At 44.9% G+C, this 16,885-nt stretch overlaps 1 protein-coding gene across 3 annotated transcripts in view; it reads right to left on the reverse strand.

Moving 5' to 3' along the window:
- Positions 1–16,885, reverse strand: part of PIK3AP1 (phosphoinositide-3-kinase adaptor protein 1) — a 47,673-nt gene that overhangs the window by 24,274 nt on the left and 6,514 nt on the right. For 2 of the 3 annotated variants that reach the window (XM_028729007.2, XM_028729008.2), the window contains exons 2-5: positions 13,969–14,376; positions 7,491–7,642; positions 3,329–3,473; positions 1,804–1,946 (exon numbers count right to left, since the gene is read on the reverse strand). In XM_028729007.2, coding sequence (XP_028584840.2) covers positions 1,804–1,946; positions 3,329–3,473; positions 7,491–7,642; positions 13,969–14,376 — 848 coding nt within the window. Of the gene's footprint in view, positions 1–1,803; positions 1,947–3,328; positions 3,474–7,490; positions 7,643–13,960; positions 14,377–16,885 lie in introns of those variants that run through there. The other variant, XM_077930674.1, reaches the window with a different exon arrangement.

Consider the following 16,885-nt stretch of genomic DNA (forward strand, 5'->3'; position numbering starts at 1 on the left):
AGAGGTTTGGAGAGTGACTACACGAGAACAGGCCTTTTCTGTGGTAGTTCCCCATCTGCGGAATGCTCTCCCCAGAGAGGCTCACCTGGCCCCATGTCTTTAGACCCTGGGCAAAAAACATTCCTCTTTACACAGGCCAATGAACAGTGTATGGCCTTTTAAAAGTGGGGGGGGGGGTGGTTATAACTTTTTCATGTGGTTTTATTGTCTTTTATTTTTACCCTATGTAAATGTTGTTTCTAATGTTGTTCACTGACCTGGGATGGTCGGATAAAGGGCAATATATAAATTGAATCAATAATAATAATAATAATAATAATAATAATAATAATAATAATAAGCACACTCTCACATACTTACATTTAATGAGATTATAAAGGTAAAGGGACCCCTGACCGTTAGGTCCAGTCGCGGACGACTCTGGGGTTGCGGTGCTCATCTCGCTTTACTGGCCGAGGGAGCCGGCGTACAGCTTCCAGGTCATACGGCCAGCATGACTAAGCCACTTCTGGAGAACCAGAGCAGCACACGGAAACGCCGTTTACCTTCCTACTGGAGCGGTACCTATTTATCTACTTGCACTGTGTGCTTTCGAACTGCTAGGTTGGCAGGAGCAGGGACCGAGCAACGGAAGCTCATCCCATTGCGGGGATTCGAACCGCTGACCTTCTGAGGTTAATCTTTTTATATCCCAAGGTCTCTTATCCAATTTCACACTGGAACTAAGAAGTAACAGGGTTTATGAGTGCTCCATTCTTTCTCTGAATTTAGAAACTTAAGCTATTAACTTTGCGTAATATGTAGAATAATATCCATGCAGCAGCAGCTGATGTCAGAGTCACTCAGCCTTTTCACAGTGTTCAGGTAACCCCATCACCAACCCCATAGACCAGGGGTCAGCAAAGTTTTTGTGGCTTGCGACGGTTCACAGTCCCGCAGACGCCGTGGTGGGCTGGAGTGCATGCGCAGGCATGCACAAATGCTATTTCCAGCACTCTTTCCGGTGCGGAGGAGGCGTGCACAGCTTCCTGCAGCCAATGGGAAGCTGACCAGCGTCACGGACGGTGGTCCCTGCTCTGCTCCACGCCAGCTTAGCACCGCGCACGGGAGCCAACCAAGCAAGCAGTGGGGGTCCCAGGGCGCGTGGTGGGGGTCATGGGCCGGCTAAACAACCCCCATGGGCCTCTTGGGGCCCATGGGCCTTAAGTTGCTGACCCCTGCCATAGACACCTGCTGAGAAACTAGACCTCATAATTGATTTTGTTGGTTTCTGGACTCCAACTTTCTCACTATTACAGAGACTTTCTGAGCACCTAGCCTCTTTTTTGCTTCACTGCAGCAATGAGCAAGCCCTTCCTTTCATCACTGCTATTGCAAGCACCTTCCTCCACTGCTGTTCCCAAACAGAAAAAGTGAATGCTTAACTTATGGTGCCATGGAGCAAATTCTTTCTAGCTACTGCTGCATCTAAAATATGTTTCCACATCACACAGTAGTAAACATGCTCCTTGTCCCTTCTTGAAATAGGAAATAAAATAGGAACCTAAATTTCCATTTAAATTCATAAATACCTCCATGGCTGAATTTTACATAGAAGGTATATTGCAGTTGTTTGGCAGATCTTTTTCAAACTAATCATTTCTGTTGCCACCCTGGACTTTAAAACAAAACAAAGCAGCATGCCCATCAGGCATACCTTGTGTCTCTCAGGACTATAAGAATTATGCTGATATGCAGTTAGCTATTTTTCAAGGTTCCTCGCTGATTCAAGTTATCTCCTTTGCCCAATCTTTTAACATTTACCTGACACATAAACTCCACTGGATTTGCTGCAATAGACAGCAAGTTGCTAATTTCTTCCATGTCAGTGTAATAGCAAATGCTTGCTTCAGCTATCATCAAATCCCCAGAAAACAATCGCAGGCATACAGCTCCAGGCGACAGGTCTGTGGGAGAAGGCAAAGATTAATCAGTAACAGACAAGGTACAAAAGAAAACCCACTATGCTAGAAGAATCAATAAAGAACAATGCTCTGTGTGGCCTTCCTTTGAACACAGTTGGTACAGTTCGGCTTTCGAGGAATACTACAGAGGCTCACCTGTTGACAGGTAGTGCTTGGTTTCTTGGTGGATCTCTAAAAGCAACATCGGCTACTAATTCATTCCCTAACAGCCAATTTTGCTGTTAGGGATGCGCCAAGAAACTAAGTACTACCTGTCAACAGGTGGGCCTCTGTTTTCCTCGAAGGCTGAACTGTACCAACCATGCCACCCAAAACCAGTGGTGGAGCTGCTATTGCTATGCCTCTTTCACACGTATCTGAATGTGTGGAAGAACTTAACATGCCAAGAGAAACCTACAGGCTTCAGCAGTGACATAAACCTAAAGTTATCGAAGAGAACAAAACTGGAAGGTCAAGAATCACCCAGCAGCACAATCAGTGCTTTCAACTTGCTTTAGCCATGATCATGTGATGAAACCAGAGAATGCAGGAAGTATTTACTCAGAACTCCTGGCCTAAACAAAGCCCAAGAAGCAGTCCTGAGTCCTTGCTATTTATTTATTTATCGGCGCTGGCCGGAGGGGGAAGCACAAGAAGGATTCAGCACTGCCACAGTCCTCTCTGGTGAGCAGTTTCAACGAAACCTGTTGCAGTTTACAGTCACCAACTCCCTTAAAAGAATCATGAATGAAAACTAAACAGGGTCCATGCCAGAGCCCTAAGCACAATCAGCCCTTAGGAAAGTGAGAAAAAATTCCTACATATAGGAAGAAACCTGTTCCCATTAAGGATTTTCATACTCTGTCATTTGAATAAAAATTAACTTAGCTTCCACAACATAACCCTTCCTATTTTGAATGACAAATTTAAGTTCCGTTATGCTTCTAAAATTACCACACAGCAAAAATTAAGTGCAGCTCTGGCCATTTGGCAGAATGTGGGGGAAAGAGGAAGCGCAAGCCAGCTTCTGCTTCCTGTGGAGGCAGTCCTCTACACATCTGGAGCTCAGACGTCAACCAACCCATGATGATGAGACTAGCAAGCCCCCACTTCGGACGCAATGCAGCACGCTAACAGGAAGCATGGTCTAATCAGGCTGTTTTAGCTCTACTACGCTCTAGCAACTATCTATTTGCGGCTTCGTGTATACAGTTTTAGCTTCCAGGGCTCACTTTTTTGGAGCCTTCATAAGAGGATGTTGTTTGTTTCACTTTCTGCTTACTTAGCTGATGCTAAATTTGCCTCTGAGATAAGGTGCAATTCTGTTTAATATTTTCTGCCGCAGAGAAGCGTTTTAGCAAAGCAATGCCAATTTTGGCACCTACCAGGTGCGGAAACCGAAACGGTGTACTCATTCTCTATCCTGGCCAGAACTCGCTGTGACTGGCAGCTCTCGGAGGAAAATTCCACTTCCATTTTTACATGGCTATCCAGCTTACATTTTAGGATGATGTAAACTATTGTCTTCACCTAGAAGTAGAGCATAACATTTTAGAAACACAGTAATATCTGCAGGCTCTTGAATGCTATACAGTCATTATTTATTTGTTTAGCAATCCCTTTCTCCACAAAATGTGCCCAAAGTGACTTGGAATAGTTTAAAGTGTTAAAATGTAGACATTATATATACATATACATATACACACCCACCCACCCACACATATATATTCAACAACTTCTAGTTTTTTGGCTGTAAAATCAATCCTTCTGCAGAGAAAGTAGCACGGGATCTTGAGCAGAATCTTCAATATTTTCTATTTCATGCTGCACAGAGAGAAAGATGGGAGATAATGACGGTTTTCACAGAACTGCAATTGAGAAGGACTGTGTGGAGATTCTCTGATAGGTCTACAAGGTGGGATTGAAAATCTCGGCCCTTTGTCTCCCTCCCTTCATTCCCTACCAACGGTGGCTGATGGGAGTTGTGGTCCAAAATACTGTGGGAGGGGAGGCAGCTGGTTGGTAAAGGCTGGTTTAAACCAGAGTTAAGCTTAACTGTGTTTCGAGGAAAATGAGGTGTGATGGTGCACAGGGCAAAAAATCACAGCCACCTTGATCCTCTCCTGCTCCTCCCCTGCATGCTGGGAGCTAAGCCATGGTTCGGCTTAGTGCTATGCCCAAAGCAGGGTTCATGGTTTGTCTGTATCTGAACAAACCACAAGTTGTTGCCAATATCAGTTCTTGGCTTGCCACTTGTGTTTTATTAAGGGGGAAACAAGCCATAAGCTCAGGTCTGGAAGTAAAGCAAAACCAAGTCGTGGTTGGCTTAGCTCCCAGCGTTGCAGCAGTAGCACGACTGAGGAAGAAGCAAAGCAGCCACACGCTCACCTTTACACCATGGTAAGGCTCAGCTATGGTTTAAAATGATGTGTGAACACTTCCGCAGAGGGCCATTCTCTGTGGCTGCCCCACAGTTGTGGAACACTCTTCCCGTATCCTAAAGGAAAATCTAAGGCTAAAAACAAGGCTGGCACCAGAAATCAGCCAGGCTGAGGACTGGCCAAAGACCCATGGAGCTCAAAAAGACCCCTCACTAGCCTGAGGTCTGCCCCCTTACTACCCTCCTTGCAGGGCCCCTGGGTAGCCATTCTAGTGGGCAACAGTGCCACCTGCAGTGCCCGTGTGCCATTTTGGATTTCCCAAAATGAAATTCAAGTTGAAAAGCAGCACTGAAAACTACTGACAGTAATCTAGTCTCGAGGTTACCGCTGCACGGACTGCAGTGGTCAGGAATGGCTGTAGTTGGCAAACAAGACAAATATGGAAAAAGGCATTCCTGGCCACAAAGGACACTTAGGTCTCCAGTGACAGAGATCTATCCAAGAGTACCCCCAAGCTACACACTTGCTCTTTCAGAAAGTGTACAACCTCATCCGGAACAGGTAGCTTGCCAATTTCCCAAACATGGAACCACCCACCCAAGGAACTTCCATCTCCCTTATTTATATATGCCACTACTGCACCCCGTGTTTTGGTAGCCCCAAAATGGAAAATGAGCGGGGTCTCAACCAAAAAAGAGTGGTAACTTAAGTTGACAGAATATGTGCAGCTTGCAGACTTAACATGTAAAATAAGAGAACAAGAAGAACATGTGTTTAGAGAAGACTGGAAAACGTTTATTGAATATATGGGAAATAATTGTGTACAGCTGAAAATGCTGGTAGCAGTAAGATAAATTCAACTTTGTAAATAAGTTATGATGGATGCAATAATGGAATACTGAATAGTATAGTTTCTGTAAAAAATGCAGGGATTTATGATATGTAAAATGAACCATGGAAAGAGAAGAAGGGAAGTCATTGATATTTTAAGGATGTAAAAATGAGCACTTTAAATTGTAAAAGAGAAAAATTAATAAAAAATATATACCAAAAAAAGAATATCCATCTCTCCAGGATCGAAACACAATTTATTGGCCCTCATCCTGTCCACCACTGCATCCAGACTCCGATTCAAAGCTTTCACAGCCTTTCCTGATTCGGATGTTATGGAGGAGTAGAGCTGAGTGTCATCAGCATACTGATGGCACCTTGCTCCAAAACTCCTAATGATCGTTCCCAATGGCTTCATACAGGTATTAAATACCATTAGGGAGAGAATGGTACCCTGCGGGATCCCACACCACAAATGCCAGGGGGTGCAAGGAAGACTCACTCAGTTCTACTCTCTGGAAATGACCCTGAAGAGCACTGGGAGAGCAAGCAGAGGTAACAGGATTGCACTCCCTTTGTCCCTCTTGTGATAAAGGTCAGCAAGGCTGATTCAGTTCCAAAACCAGATCTGAACCCAAATTGTAGTGGATCTAGATAATCAGACATATCCAGGAATAGCCACAGTTGCTCCGCAACCACCCTCTCCACCACCTTTGCCAAGAAACAGGTGTTGGTGTTTTTAATGTTCTGAGAAGTTTTTAATGTTTGATGTTTTGTCGAGTTTTCAATATTCTGTTGGGAGCCGCCCAGAGTGGCTGGGAAAACCCAGCCAGATGGGTGGGGTATAAATAATAAATTATTACTATTATTATTATTATTACCCGTTTATATATGTCATACTTTGCTGGGTCTAGGGTAGGATTTTTAAGAAGTGAATGTTTTATTTAGCTTTCATTGTCTTTTTGCTTTGTTTGGTTTTTTAAAACTGTAACTGTAACATACCATGAGATTTTAACTACAGTGGTACCTCGGGTTACATATGCTTCAGGTTACATACGCTTCAGGTTACAGACTCCACTAACCCAGAAATAGTGCTTCAGATTAAGAACTTTGCTTCAGGATGAGAACAGAAATCGTGCTCTGGCGGCACGGCAGCAGCGGGAGGCCCCATTAGCTAAAGTGGTGCTTCAGGTTAAGAACAGTTTCAGGTTAAGAACGGACCTCCGGAACGAATTAGGTACTTAACCCAAGGTACCACTGTATAAAGTTTAAAGCAATATACGGTAAAAAAAATTGCTTCACTGCAGAAAGACAAGGAAGCTGCCCCAGAAATCAAGGGTACCAAAGTGTAAATGCAGGTATGCAGCTAAATTCTGCAGCAGTCAAAACTCCAAAGCTATTCGAGGTTCAGAGCAAAACCAGCCTGGGTAGCTGTGGCAATACTGAAGATCAAGTCCCGAACATGAGTGTGCTACAGTGGTGCCTCGCAAGACGAAAAGAATCCGTTCCGTGAGTCTCTTCGTCTTGCGGTTTTTTCGTCTTGCGAAGCAAGCCCATTAGTGGCTTAGCGGCTTAGCGCTATTAGCGGCTTAGCGGATCAGCTGATAAGCGGCTTAGCGATCAGCTGTTAAGCGGCTTAGCGGATCAGCTGATAAGCGGCTTAGCGGCTTAGTGGATCAGCTGTTAAGCGGCTTAGCGGATCAGCTGTTAAGCGGCTTAGCGGCTTGGGAAAAAGGGGGGGGGAGGGAAAAAACCCTGCAGGAACTCGCAATACATTTTCGTCTTGCGAAGCAAGCCCATAGGAAATTCGTTTTGCGAAGCACCTCCAAAACGGAAAACCCTTTCGTCTAGCGGGTTTTCCGTCTTGCGAGGCATTCGTCTTGCGGGGCACCACTGTACTTCAGTTGTTCCATAAGCAGGTAAAAGCAGGAACACCTGTGCTTTAGGCTTGCCTCAAAGCCAACAGAACTATTTGCAGGTGGGTTATAGCACAACTGTGACGCCAAACACCCGCCAAATTCCTCATGTCCTCCCCATAACACAGAGAGAATTGCAATGCAATGCAATGTCCTCAGGTTGTATTCCAGGCAGGCAAACACATGCAAACAACGCTGCAAATAATAATATTGGAGGTGGGAAAGGAAAATGCCCAAGAGGACGGTGTTGCTTCACATATTTCTCGAATGACGCACTAGGGCAACCCTCATAGGATTGCTTATTTAGCCTAGTTATTTAGCAAGGCTCGGTTCTAGAGAATCGTAGCGTTCACAGCACAGCATCACACACACATTTTGCCCTTTCACAGCAACTTTGAAAGAATGGAGACATACCGTACCCCACAGCGAATGCGATCAGGCTGCACTGTAATTAGGCTTCCTAGTCTGGTCACCAAGTTCCCATGCTCTCGGCTCATTGCAATATTGCGCGAATGGTGTGCGTCTCTGTCGTCTTCCGCTTCTGCATCAGTCACTGAATCACAGCCAGAATCTAAGTGCAGGACAAAGGTTAATGTTACTTCTCAATGCAGTCCAGCCAGAAGTTCGCTAATTAACTAAGAAATTCCCTTAAAAAGAAGTCGAATGGTTTAATGAAAGCTAGTGCTAGCAAGGATGCACATTCTGCACACAGAGATTATCTTATATTGGCCTCAAGCATAAATTAGTTGGAATTAACTAATTAGTGGGCTCTTTAACCCACTGGACTCATTTTAAGCTGCAGGTGCTAAGGCAGAATTAAGTGGGGCCTGGATGAGTTTGTGACCCACTGGCTTCACTCAGATTCAGTTGGGAAAATGACACTTTGGGTTTTCAAAATGCCTGATATGGATGTGACGGAATCAATCTCTGATGCTTCCACTGTGCCTACCATGTCACTCCCTCCACCTCAGGAGTGGTCAAGACACTGTGCCTCAATTTGTCTCTCCAGAGGGTGGTACACCACCCATTCCACCCACCTGTCAAGAGACAGAAACACCTCCCCTGTCACTGGTGGAGAGCCAGTGTGGTGTAGTGGTTAAGAGCGGTAGTCTCGTAATCTGGTGAACCGGGTTCGCATCTCCGCTCCTCCACATGCTGCTGCTGGGTGACCTTGGGCCAGTCACACTTCTTTGAAGTCTCTCAGCCCCACTCACCTCACAGAGTGTTTGGTGTGGGGGAGGAAGGGAAAGGAGAATGTTAGCCGCTTTGAGACTCCTGAAGGGGAGTGAAAGGCGGGATATCAAATCCAAACTCTTCTTCTTCATCTAAGTCCTGGAGATGCCAGCAGGGGCATAAAAAAGTGGTTCAGGCCTCCAGGCAGAGTTCCTCCCAAGTTCCTTAAGTGTTTGCCCATGTACAGTCCAGGAAGAACAGTTTCCCCAACTTGATTCTGTATTGTTTGCACTAAGGATTAAGCGTTTCACACAAGGGCTGAGCTACACATTCTCCACAGAAGACTTTTGATTTGAGATGTGAATTGTGGGGATGGAGAACAGCAATCCCTGGCAGATTTTGAGCTGATGGTAAGTGAAACTTTGGGGCGGCTGAAACACTTCCCCACCCCTGCCGGGTCCTCCTGCCTGGCAGCAGCTGCCACCCCCCTCCAAAAAAAGCCCCCTGAAGACACGTTAAATAGCACCACTCTGACAGGGACTTCTGGAGGAAATGGTGGGCGTTAATATTTTTAAAGACATCTTCGTCAAACGATGCAGTAACATCACATAGTATTGCTTCAGGGAGTTTTGGCAGTGGGGGTAATAGCTAATAAAAGCTCTAGTGGCAACAGCGAGTTTCAGCTACTGCATCTACCATTCCACATCCTGAAAAATCACCTCTCCCCACCCCCTCAAATTTTGTAGCCTACGAATGGGACAGTGAAATGGAAGATTGCATTCTGACACTGCATGAACCCTATAGAACAGTGTTTGAGATTTGCTCCTTGAGGCAATAAAATCTGTGAAGTTCATGATCATCAAGTGTCACTGCTTTTGCAGGTATATTTGGACCAAATACAGAGTGGTCACAAACACATAGTGTTTTTTCCTTAACTTCCTTAAAGAAGATGTCTCTTTAAATATCAAGAGTACCAGTTCAAAAGAACAACTTTCCATTCATCCCAGGTCTTTGTGAGAGTGAAGTTGTTCGAGACTGTGCTTATCTCATCGAAATCGCGAGAGATCTTGCGGAGTGCAAGAGGTCTCATCCGAAATCAGCGCTGATGCCTGCGCCACGTGGGCAATGCAGGTGTCATCGTCAGAGTGACGCTTTCCATTTCGCCTCAAGCGCTGAAACAGGACGCCCTACCCCCAACAAGGGTGTCCAAACTTTTTTCAAAGAGGGCCAGATTTGATGAAGTGGACATGTTTGAGGGCTGACCAAAGTTGTTGAGGTTTTTTTAGGATTGCTGAGCTTTTTGCTTTTTTTTTTTTTTTTTTTTTTTTTGCCCCAGGACATATACAGTGGTACCTCTAGTTACATACTTAATTCGTTCCGGAGGTCCGTTCTTAACCTGAAACTGTTCTTAACCTGAAGCACCACTTTAGCTAATGGGGCCTCCCGGTGCTGCCGTGCCACCGGAGCACGATTTCTGTTCTCATCCTGAAGCAAAGTTCCTAACCTGAGTTACTATTTCTGGGTTAGTGGAGTCTGTAACCTGAAGCATCTGTAACCCGAGGTACCACTGTACTGCCACGGGGACTAGATTAAATCAACCGGTGGGCCAAATTAGGCCCCTGAAATGGACTTTGGATATGTCTGCCCTAGGATGTCCAGATTGGCATTGGCTGTGTCTGTGAAAACAAAGCCCTCAGTGAGGGAATCTGTTTAGTTCCTGTATCAAAGGTCCTTCGGAAACATATATTTAGATTCCTCTTTTTTATGTGCCTTCTACCGTGAAGATGTAACTATGAAAATGTGCACATGAACAGCACCAGTGACCTCAGTGGAACTTTACTGCTCCATCTGGGCTGTTTGAAAATGTGCTCTCCTGAGTGCGTTGCAAACTTCCACAGGCATATAACCTCCAACTGCAATAAGCAGGTACTAACAAGCTAGCAAGTTGCGAACCTTTGCGCTAAACTACTGAACAACTGAACCAGACTACTGTGACTTTCAGACCTTTTCAAACTCATGCAGTTCTTTTAATGAACCAAGCAATGTGATAAGAATCACCCACATGGTTGAACACTATGTAGTTTTCACCTCTGAAGTATCATTTTGGTTAAGTTTTTACCTTTTAAAATCTCTGCCACAAAAGCCACAAATTCTTATAACGGGATATTTTTAGCATCGCTCTGCTTGTGGTTAAGATTCATTTTTAACTTCGCTATGATGGTGGTTTGTATGATACCTTTAGCTCTTAGGCTTACAGACGCAGCCTAAACATGTTTGCTCGGAAATGGGTACCGCAAATTTCATTTTCTACTCAGGAAGCTTGGGGTTTGTAAACTCTTAAGATGCATGTGCTCAGAAGCAACACAATATGCTCAGCTTGCAATTTACTTGTTCTCTGGGCATTCCCAATGACAAGGATCCTGTCGCTTAAACTTTGGTTTGTAACAAAGCTTTCCCGCTAAATATTTTGGCAAATCGTTTGGATCAAATTTGCAGCCTTAGGAATCAGCAGGGACGAGGCCTCTCTTTGCAGATTTAGTAGCCTGGCTCTCTGGGCACAAGGGGCTGGGACGAATGCTAAGGTCAGTAGAATATAAGCAGGAAGTAAGCATGCTTAGGCTTGAAGCCTCTGAAATGCATATGCTGAACATTCCTGCAGGCACACCTTAGCAACAATTCCTCAGCATCTTAACAACTGGAGTACAATGGCGAGTGGTGGAAATCTCACTCTGAATACAACCGAACATGTGTTAGTCATATTTCTTCTTGTTGCTGCTGCTGATAATTCAATTTATATACAGCCCACAGGTCTCAGGGCGGTTCACAAGATCAAATCACAAAATACATAATCAAAACAAAAGTAAAACAATAACCCCCCTGTGGCGTTTGCCCTCCTAGGTGGGTCATAAGGAAAGAGTTAAATGAGTGTGAAGCGATTGGCCAGTGGGAACCCAAGAGGAGGAGTTAGAGTTAGAGTTGGAGTTGTTGGAAAGTTAGTTGGGAGTTGGAGAAGGAAGAGGGAGGATAAGTCTGTGGGTTGGTCGAGTTGTGTTGTGAGAGAAACTGATAGGAGGAGTCAGATAGACAGTTGGGATAATCAGTTAGCAGTTATTAGGAAAGGTATAGGCCGGTATAGAAACTAAGATTAAGAAACTGACAAGAAAAATTATCTGAAACCATAAACTTGTTCATGCTCATAAAATAAACTTGATTATTTCTTTTAATGTTAACAACTGTCTGGACTCAGTGTGTACCCAAGAGAAACGGGTTGGCGGCAGCGGGAAAGTGATCATAGTGGTGGCACAGGGATCAATAGACCGTCAAACGTCCGGGGACCCTGTGTGATTGCCCCACGCCCCCCCACAACACTTTTTAAAAGGGTATTGGATGTCAATCAGTCAAAGGCATGGTTAAAGAGGAACCTATTTGCCGGGCGCCTAAAGGTGCATAATGAAGCCGCCAGGCAAACTTGCCTGGGGAGAGCATTCCACAGATGGGGAGCCACTGCAGAGAAGGCCCCGTTCTCATGTTGCCACCCTCCGGACCTCTCAAGGAGGAGGCACAGAAAGAAGGGCCTCAGAAGTTGATCTCAGGGTCCGGGTAGGTTCATATGGAAAGAGGCGGTCCTTGAGGTATACTTCTCTGCTGGTATCCTCAAGGAGCTGCCTGGTCGAGTTGTTCCATGTGGTCCAGAGATTAGTTAACCCAGATTTGGGCATGTTGAACTTTGTAGCACATGGTGACTATCTCTGAGCTGCTCTGACAAAGTCTCTTGACTTCGTAACAACTCATAAAATCTGGTTGCAGTGCCCAATGCTACATCTGGCCCAGTTTCAAGGGATCGTTTCCTGCTGGTGTGGCCCAGTGACGTGGACAGGATACTTGCAGCAGTGCATCCGACCATATGCCCTCTGGGGCCCCTGCTCTCCCTGGCTGCCTAAAGCTAGCCAGAGTGGGGTGACCAGGTGGGCCAAGGATGTTGTGATTGATGCATCCTCAGAAAGAGTCCGCTCCTTAAACAGCCCACACAATGGTGTGTAGTAACTACCAACCAACACTAATTTGGGGGGAAAGATGGTGAAGAGGGTAGTGGTGGAGCAAATGCAAGTGTACATCGTTCTGGGCTCAGGCCTGGAATCAGTTTTGGTCATCCAGTTGAATGGTTTTTTACTGAGAGACAGAGGACCCTGTTACTGTTACACAATCTCTCATTGGCTTTTGATACCATTCAAAATGGTACCCACACTGACCGAATGTTCAGGATGGGCATCGGAGGCATTATATTACAGTGCTTTCGTTCCCACCTGCATGGTCGGGTCCAAAGAGCAGCACTGGGCAAGTGCTCTTCAACTCCCTGGCACTTGGGCTATGGAGTACTGCAGGGAACACTGAGTTTGATTTCTGGGAAGGTGGAGGCTCCGTGGGTAGGCAGTTCTCATGTAGAGAAGACATGCCAATTGCCTGTTATGGAAATGCAATGTCCCAGCAGCACTAAAGGGCTCTACTCTCAAGGCATGCAGATGTTTTAGCAGCTTAAAAGGTAAAGGTAAAGGTACCCCTGCCCGTACGGGCCAGTCGTGACAGACTGTGGGGTTGTGCGCCCATCTCACTTAAGAGGCCAGGGGCCAGCGCTGTCCGGAGACACTTCCGGGTCACGTGGCCAGCGTGACAAAGCTGCATCTGGCGAGCCAGCGCAGCACACGGAAATGCCGTTTACCTTCCCGCTAGAAAGCGGTCCCTATTTATCTACTTGCACCCGGGGGTGCTTTCGAACTGCTAGGTTGGCAGGCGCTGGGACTGAGCAACGGGAGCGCACCCCGCCGCGGGGATTCGAACTGCCGACCTTTCGATCGGCAAGCCCTAGGCTTTTAGCCCTAGGTTTTAGCAGCTTAAGAATACCTAAAGCTTCTGAAACTTCACACTTTGCTATAAGGACATTGTAATGAACTCGTGGCATTTAAGCAGCATAAATGGTATGCAGGATTGTATCACAACTGTAGTGGTAGGTAGGTTGTGCGCAAATTGCTCAATATTTGAAGTTTGGCTTTACCAAGACTTGACATTACTTTCACTAGCCCTCGTTTCTATGGTTACCAAATACTGGTATATAATAAGGTCACATAGTATTTCATTTTCCATCCATGCTCGCTTACTAAGGCTGGCATCACCTGTTTTCTGGCTCTTATTCTCTTGGACTTAGATGGCAGCAATACCATGTCTGAGAGAGTCTTCTCTGCAGTGGCCCCCAGGTTTTGGGTAATGACCTCCCTTTCAAGTTGCATTTCACACCATCGTTGCATGCTTTGCAACGATTGGTCATGGCACACCTTTGGTTGAACAGATGTCTTCTCTCCTCCTACACAGCTGTTTTGCTCAGCTGTTTCGTTAACTTAATTAGTGGTTAGTTTTGTAGTTTTATTTTATGTTATTAACGGCGATTTGTACTTGCTTTTAATTGAGATGCTTTTGTAGCCAACCCTAGGACTATTCAGTGAAGGATGAGTTATATGTGCAAATAATAATTAAATAAACAGGAAGAAACAGGAAGAAATGGTAATAGAGCTTCCCATAAACATTCTGAATTTACAATACTGGCAGCAATTTTCATAGGGTTTGTAAGGTACTGATGAGGTACCCATGATTGAGAGGTTGGAAGAGGAGGCGGATGAGAGACTTAAAGCCACAGTCAAAATCCAAACATTTCAACAGGTATTACCAGGTTACCTCCTTCTGAAATAGCCTTCATGACAGCTTCGACATAGGCATCTGGGTCATCATCGTAGGTAAGCTGTTTCCACTGGGACCAGTCCTTGAAGAATTCTTGATAATTCCCACATTCTGATATTCCGCAGAACAGCTTCACCACTTTATGGGGGGGCTGGAGAACCTTCTGCAGGCTCTGAAGGACATCAGGGACATAGAAACTCTGCACCAGCTCAGAGGACAGCAGAATAATGATGCACTTGCTGCTCTTGAAGAGCTCCAGCTCCTCAGTGGAAATAGTAGTTCCGCTCTCCACTTGATAGCTCCAGACGTCTTGGCACGAGCGAAAGATGCTCTCAAGGTAGTTGCACCATTCACTGGCGTCGTTCCCATATAGAATCAGCACACTGTGTGCACTGGAGTGTCCTTCTGTGAGGGAATAAATAACGTAAACATATTATACAAACGGAATCTTGTTTATTTGTTACATTGCTCAGTTGATAGAGCATAATCCCAAGGTTGTGAGTTTGAGCCCCATGTCAGATAAGAAGATTCCTGCAAGGCAGGGACTTGAACCCTGGTCTCCCAGGTCCTAGCCTAACACTCGAACCACTACACCTGTGGCTCATCTTAACCTGCCCTAGTTAAATCACCAAGCTTCACAGCAGCGGGCAAGGTAAACAGGATTAGGACAAACGTGTGTCAATAACGACTACGAACAAACCAGTGTTTGGTAACCATAGAAATGAGGGCTGGTGAAACAAAACTTTTTAGCAATTTGTGCGCAACCTACCTACCAATGCAATTGAGATACAATCCCGCAAACCATTTAGGCTGCTTAAATATCCTAAAATTAAAATGACACATCTTCTGTATAATTTAGCATTCATCTCAGAAGAAGTATATATCTTGATCTAGCAGTAGTTATATCCTCTGTCTTTACATTGTGCTGGAAATCGGTCGGTTACATGTGATAAATAGTTGTGAATCATCTGCCTCTAAGTAATAAATGTAGCAATTCTTTTGGTTCCGTAGACATGCGCAGAACATGCTCATGCACGACACATGAACTGATATTATTCTGCTCAAATCGTTGCTGTGTGTTACATGTAATCTACATTTCTTTAGAGCACAGAAAGCACTCTTCATGGAATTATTACTCCAAGAAGCTTTACACAAAAGCATCCATCAGTTTATGGTGCAGAAAAAATATATGAGCCTCTCCTTTTGAACATAATATAGCAGGGATTCTCTTACCAGGCAACTGTTGGTTGAAGGAGCTATTTGATCAACAGTAGGGAGATCAACCACAGGAAGTGGTTTTCATTTCCCCATTTTTTGTTAAACTGAATTGTTCTTTTATACCTTTATGCATAGAATCATGGGATTAACATATAATGTTGATACACTGCAAGAAAACTCAATGAAGCTCCCAGTGAGTTCTGGAGCTAACAGCTCAAGCTCCTTCCTCCTGATTGCTAGATTTGGCATTAAAGATGTGCCAATTACTCATAAAATTTAACAAAAGCTTAGCCATGTGAACTTTAGCACAGCTGAAGTAAAAGAAAGACTACCATTTGTTCAGCTGGCAATGCATAACAAAACATCTTGTGGTGCTAATAATTCACTGCAATTATTGAGAAAAGCTATCAAAGCTTCACGGCTTCTTCAGGAAACTGCACCTTGGAAGAGATCTTTGTGCAAACTGGGAGAAAACAACTTACCTAGCTTGGAAATCCTGGAACAAACAGCAAGCTGTATAGGAATTATACAACACAACAGTCCAACTATAAAACCTTGTTACCTGGTGGCCCTGGCACCTCTAGACAAGAGGGAATAGGGTTGGGGTGACAGTCCTCAATTGCTAAAATGGTAAATCCTAGCACAAGCCAATTATGCCGGAAGCCTGCTGTGTGAAAAGCATGGCAGCTTAGATCAACGTATTGAATTAACCTCCCAAGGCTTACTTTTTGGAGCTCTTTGTACCCCTTACAATTGCCAGGTGCTAACATGGCAGTGACAGCATTCCTGACAAAATTCCTCATGCGACCGTCCTCTACACTTCTCAGCACGTCCAGTCCTCCAACCCTTCCTTCTCTGCCAACTTCTTGAGACCTTGTGGGAGATTTTGCCGAGGTTCGACATGCTCAGTGGCTCGTCCTTCCTTCCTTTCATTCCGTTTCTTCAGCAAGCATTGCTCCCTCAAGTCTCTGCTTTGCGGACAAATCCATACTTCGTTCTCCATCTGCTATCCACTCCGAATTGTGGCTCTGGACTTCTCCCCTCAATCTACTCCTATACCCTCCAAGTGTCCCTATTTTCCAGGGACAGTCCCGGAATTACAGAAGCCGTCCCGGTTTCTGATTTGATCTTAGACTGTCCCGGTTTTCCTTTTTCCTCCCCTCCACATCCCAGAGAACAATTAAAAGTGGTGTGTGTATGTAGGTGCAAAAATGGAGTCTTGTTTATACTGCAAATAAAAATCCTGCACCAAATGAAGGAAATGGTGAAGCTGGCCGACGAAGCCCTTCCTATCATTTTTAAGGAAAGGGTCACCAATCCACTTTTAATTATTTAATTGCAGGCAACCATTTAAAAGAAAAAGAAAAAAAAAAAAAGAAAATGCATTTAGTGCTTATTCCTTTATTGTTAATGGAACCTTGCACTGTCTACACTGCAATCCTAAGCATTTTTACTCAGAACTAAGTCCCACTGAGTTCAACAGGATTTACTCTCTGGTATGCGCCTGATCATTCTCAAGGTTTCTGTTGTCGTCGTCACCTGCCTTTCCACCTGACAGGGACTCAAGGCAGCTTGCAGCTAAAATTTTATTTCATTCCATATCTGTTGAAGGTTTATCCGTAATCCCTTCCCTCACACATTTCTTTTCTTTACAACAATCCTGTGAGGGAGGCTAGGCTGAGAGGTTGTCATTGGC

This window comes from Podarcis muralis, chromosome 6, assembly GCF_964188315.1.
Source record: "Podarcis muralis chromosome 6, rPodMur119.hap1.1, whole genome shotgun sequence".
NCBI lineage: Eukaryota > Metazoa > Chordata > Lepidosauria > Squamata > Lacertidae > Podarcis > Podarcis muralis.